Source organism: Lottia gigantea (assembly GCF_000327385.1).
Source record: "Lottia gigantea unplaced genomic scaffold LOTGIsca_3188, whole genome shotgun sequence".
NCBI classification, from domain to species: Eukaryota; Metazoa; Mollusca; class Gastropoda; family Lottiidae; genus Lottia; species Lottia gigantea.
Window position 1 is genome coordinate 1 of NW_008709068.1, and position 3,481 is coordinate 3,481.

A 3,481-nucleotide genomic window follows, 5' to 3' on the forward strand; every position below is an offset into this window, starting at 1 on the left:
TGAATCGTATCTGAATTCAGAATTTATCGGACTCTAAGAAGAAGCCCATTGATATCACTCGCAACGTAGGGGCCAACATGTATAAGACATCATTTACATAAAAAGTATGCGAAACATAAGATGAGGCATCAATATATAATTGGAAAGTAACATCAACAAAAATTAAAATCATTTCAGCCAAGGAGATCGCAGGTGATTTTGTTTCAGGGCAACTGGTTATAAAGATATTATATTTATTCCGCGGAATAATACTGTAAATACCGGTATTTAATCCTATCAAATATAATACTTACGTTGTGTTGTATAAGCTGTATTTTCGTTCTTTGCTGTTGGTTTATTTTCTCTGGCTCTTGTTGTCTTTAATTTACTAGCATCAGGGGTTTGTTTCGTCTTCCGTTCTGAAACACGATTTAAATACTCTCAATATAATCTTGATAAAACAACAGAGAGCGAAGTGTAACAAAAAAAAAAACAACAACAACGGGGATCAGCAACAGAAATTGAAGTGAAACATCAGCGTCTGAGAAGTAATTCGACATCTGAACGTTCTTGTGTGTCATCAATGACCTGAGGTTCATGAATGTTTTTTGCGTTTTGAAAATTTAAATTAAATGGATGAATTTTGCCTACTTTTATAAATTTCACAATCACTAAAATCTCCCTACCTTCCTCTGTTGGCTTTGGTTTCAATTTTATGTTTTTGTTATCTCTGGCATGTACAAGTTCTCCTTTCTCAGTTTTTGAAGATTTTTCAGAGGATGGATCTTTAACTTCACCTGCCTTAGAAGATTCAATATTTCCTTCATTTTTCGCTTCACCTTCATCTTTACCTGCTTTATTTACATCTTCTACCATACTTTCACCCTTCTCCTGTTCGTGATCTTTATATAGCTCAATATCCTCTTTTTCTTCTTTCTTGACATTATCTTCATTAGAAGATTTAATATTTTCTTTTCCTTGATTTAGTTCCTCTTTTTGCTCTTCAAGATCTTCTTTTGGCAGCTTTGGTTTTGTCTTTTTCTTTGATTTCTTCTTCTTCTTCACCTTCTTTCCCCTTTTCTTTGATTTCCTCTTTTTCTTCTTCCTTCTCTTTCGCTTCTCACTTTTATTTTTCTGACCCTTTATACCCGAGTTTTCGTGGTTTTTCACCTCTTCATCCATTGATATCTGTATAGATTTTTCCGGATGCCCCTCAACATTTTTTGGTATTTTCTTGGTCATTTCATTCTTTTCTATATTCTTCCCATTCCTATTTTTCTTTGTCCTCTTAATCTCTTTATTTGTCTTCTTTTTCTTGCTCAATTTTCTGTTCTTTTCTCCCCTTTTCTTTGTTTCCTGTTTCTTATTCAACTGTATGCTTTTTTCTTCATTTTGTTTCTTTTCAGATGGTTCTATAATTTGTTCCTCTTTTTCTTCTTTCTTGTCATTATCTTCATCAAACGATATATTTTCTCCTTCCATCCGTTCTGAAACAGGATTAAAATACTCTCAATATAATCTTGATAAAACAACAGAGAGTGAAGTGTAACAGAAAAAAAAACAACAACGGGGATCAGCAACAGCGACTGAGAAGTAATTCGACATCTGAACGTGTTTGTGTGTCATCAATGACCTGAGGTTCATGAATGTTTTTGCGTTTTGAAAATTTGAATTAAATGGATGAATTTTGTCTACTTTTATAAATTTCACAATCACTAAAAATCCACTAATGAAAATAATTCGAGAATCTATGCCATACGAAGTCAAAATTTCAATTTGAATAGGGTTTTAGTCCTACCTTCCTCTGTTGGCTTTGGTTTCCATTTTATGTTTTTGTTATCACTGGCATGTACAAGTTCTCCTTTCTCAGTTTTTGAAGAATTTTCAGAGGATGGATCTCTAGCTTCACCTGCCTTAGAAGATTCAATATTTCCATCATTTTTCGCTTCACCTTTATCTTTACCTGATTTATTTACATCTTCTACCATACTTTCACCCTTCTCCTGTTCGTGATCTTTATATAGCTCAATATCCTCTTCTTGCTCTTCAAGATATTCCTTTGGCAGCTTGGGTTTTGTCTTTTTCCTTGATTTCTTCTTATTTCCTTTTTTCTTCTTTTTCTTCTTCCTCACCTTCTTTCCCCTTTTCTTCGATTTCCTCTTTTTCTTCTTCCTTTTCTTTTGCTTCTCACTTTTATTTTTCTGACCCTTTATACTCGAGTTTTCGTGGTTTTTCACCTCTTCATCCATTGATATCTGTATAGATTTTTCCGGATGCCCCTCAACATTTTTTGGTATTTTCTTGGTCATTTCATTCTTTTCTATATTCTTCCCATTCCTATTTTTCTTTGTCCTCTTAATCTCTTTATTTGTCTTCTTTTTCTTGCTCAATTTTCTGTTCTTTTCTCCCCTTTTCTTTGTTTCCTGTTTCTTATTCAACTGTATGCTTTTTTCTTCATTTTGTTTCTTTTCAGATGGTTCTATAATTTGTTCCTCTTTTTCTTCTTTCTTGTCATTATCTTCATCAAACGATATATTTTCTCCTTCCATCCGTTCTGAAACAGGATTAAAATACTCTCAATATAATCTTGATAAAACAACAGAGAGTGAAGTGTAACAGAAAAAAAAACAACAACGGGGATCAGCAACAGCGACTGAGAAGTAATTCGACATCTGAACGTGTTTGTGTGTCATCAATGACCTGAGGTTCATGAATGTTTTTGCGTTTTGAAAATTTGAATTAAATGGATGAATTTTGTCTACTTTTATAAATTTCACAATCACTAAAAATCCACTAATGAAAATAATTCGAGAATCTATGCCATACGAAGTCAAAATTTCAATTTGAATAGGGTTTTAGTCCTACCTTCCTCTGTTGGCTTTGGTTTCCATTTTATGTTTTTGTTATCACTGGCATGTACAAGTTCTCCTTTCTCAGTTTTTGAAGAATTTTCAGAGGATGGATCTCTAGCTTCACCTGCCTTAGAAGATTCAATATTTCCATCATTTTTCGCTTCACCTTTATCTTTACCTGATTTATTTACATCTTCTACCATACTTTCACCCTTCTCCTGTTCGTGATCTTTATATAGCTCAATATCCTCTTCTTGCTCTTCAAGATATTCCTTTGGCAGCTTGGGTTTTGTCTTTTTCCTTGATTTCTTCTTATTTCCGTTTTTCTTCTTTTTCTTCTTCCTCACCTTCTTTCCCCTTTTCTTCGATTTCCTCTTTTTCTTCTTCCTTTTCTTTTGCTTCTCTTTTTTATTTTTCTGACCCTTTATACTCGAGTTTTCGTGGTTTTTCACCTCTTCATCCATTGATATCTGTATAGATTTTTCCGGATGCCCCTCAACATTTTTTGGTATTTTCTTGGTCATTTCATTCTTTTCTATATTCTTCCCATTCCTATTTTTCTTTGCCCTCTTAATCTCTTTATTTGTCTTCTTTTTCTTGCTCAATTTTCTGTTCTTTTCTCCCTTTTTCTTTGTTTCCTGTTTCTTATT

At 33.3% G+C, this 3,481-nt stretch overlaps 1 protein-coding gene across 1 annotated transcript; it reads right to left on the reverse strand.

Moving 5' to 3' along the window:
* Positions 1-293: 293 nt before the first annotated feature.
* Positions 294-3,355, reverse strand: LOTGIDRAFT_176749 (hypothetical protein; the record flags this gene model as incomplete). Its single annotated transcript, XM_009057904.1, has 4 exons — positions 294-398; positions 666-1,466; positions 1,778-2,533; positions 2,845-3,355. Coding segments are annotated over 4 exons (2,173 nt in total), but the record flags the coding sequence as incomplete, so codon positions are not given.
* Positions 3,356-3,481: the final 126 nt, after the last annotated feature.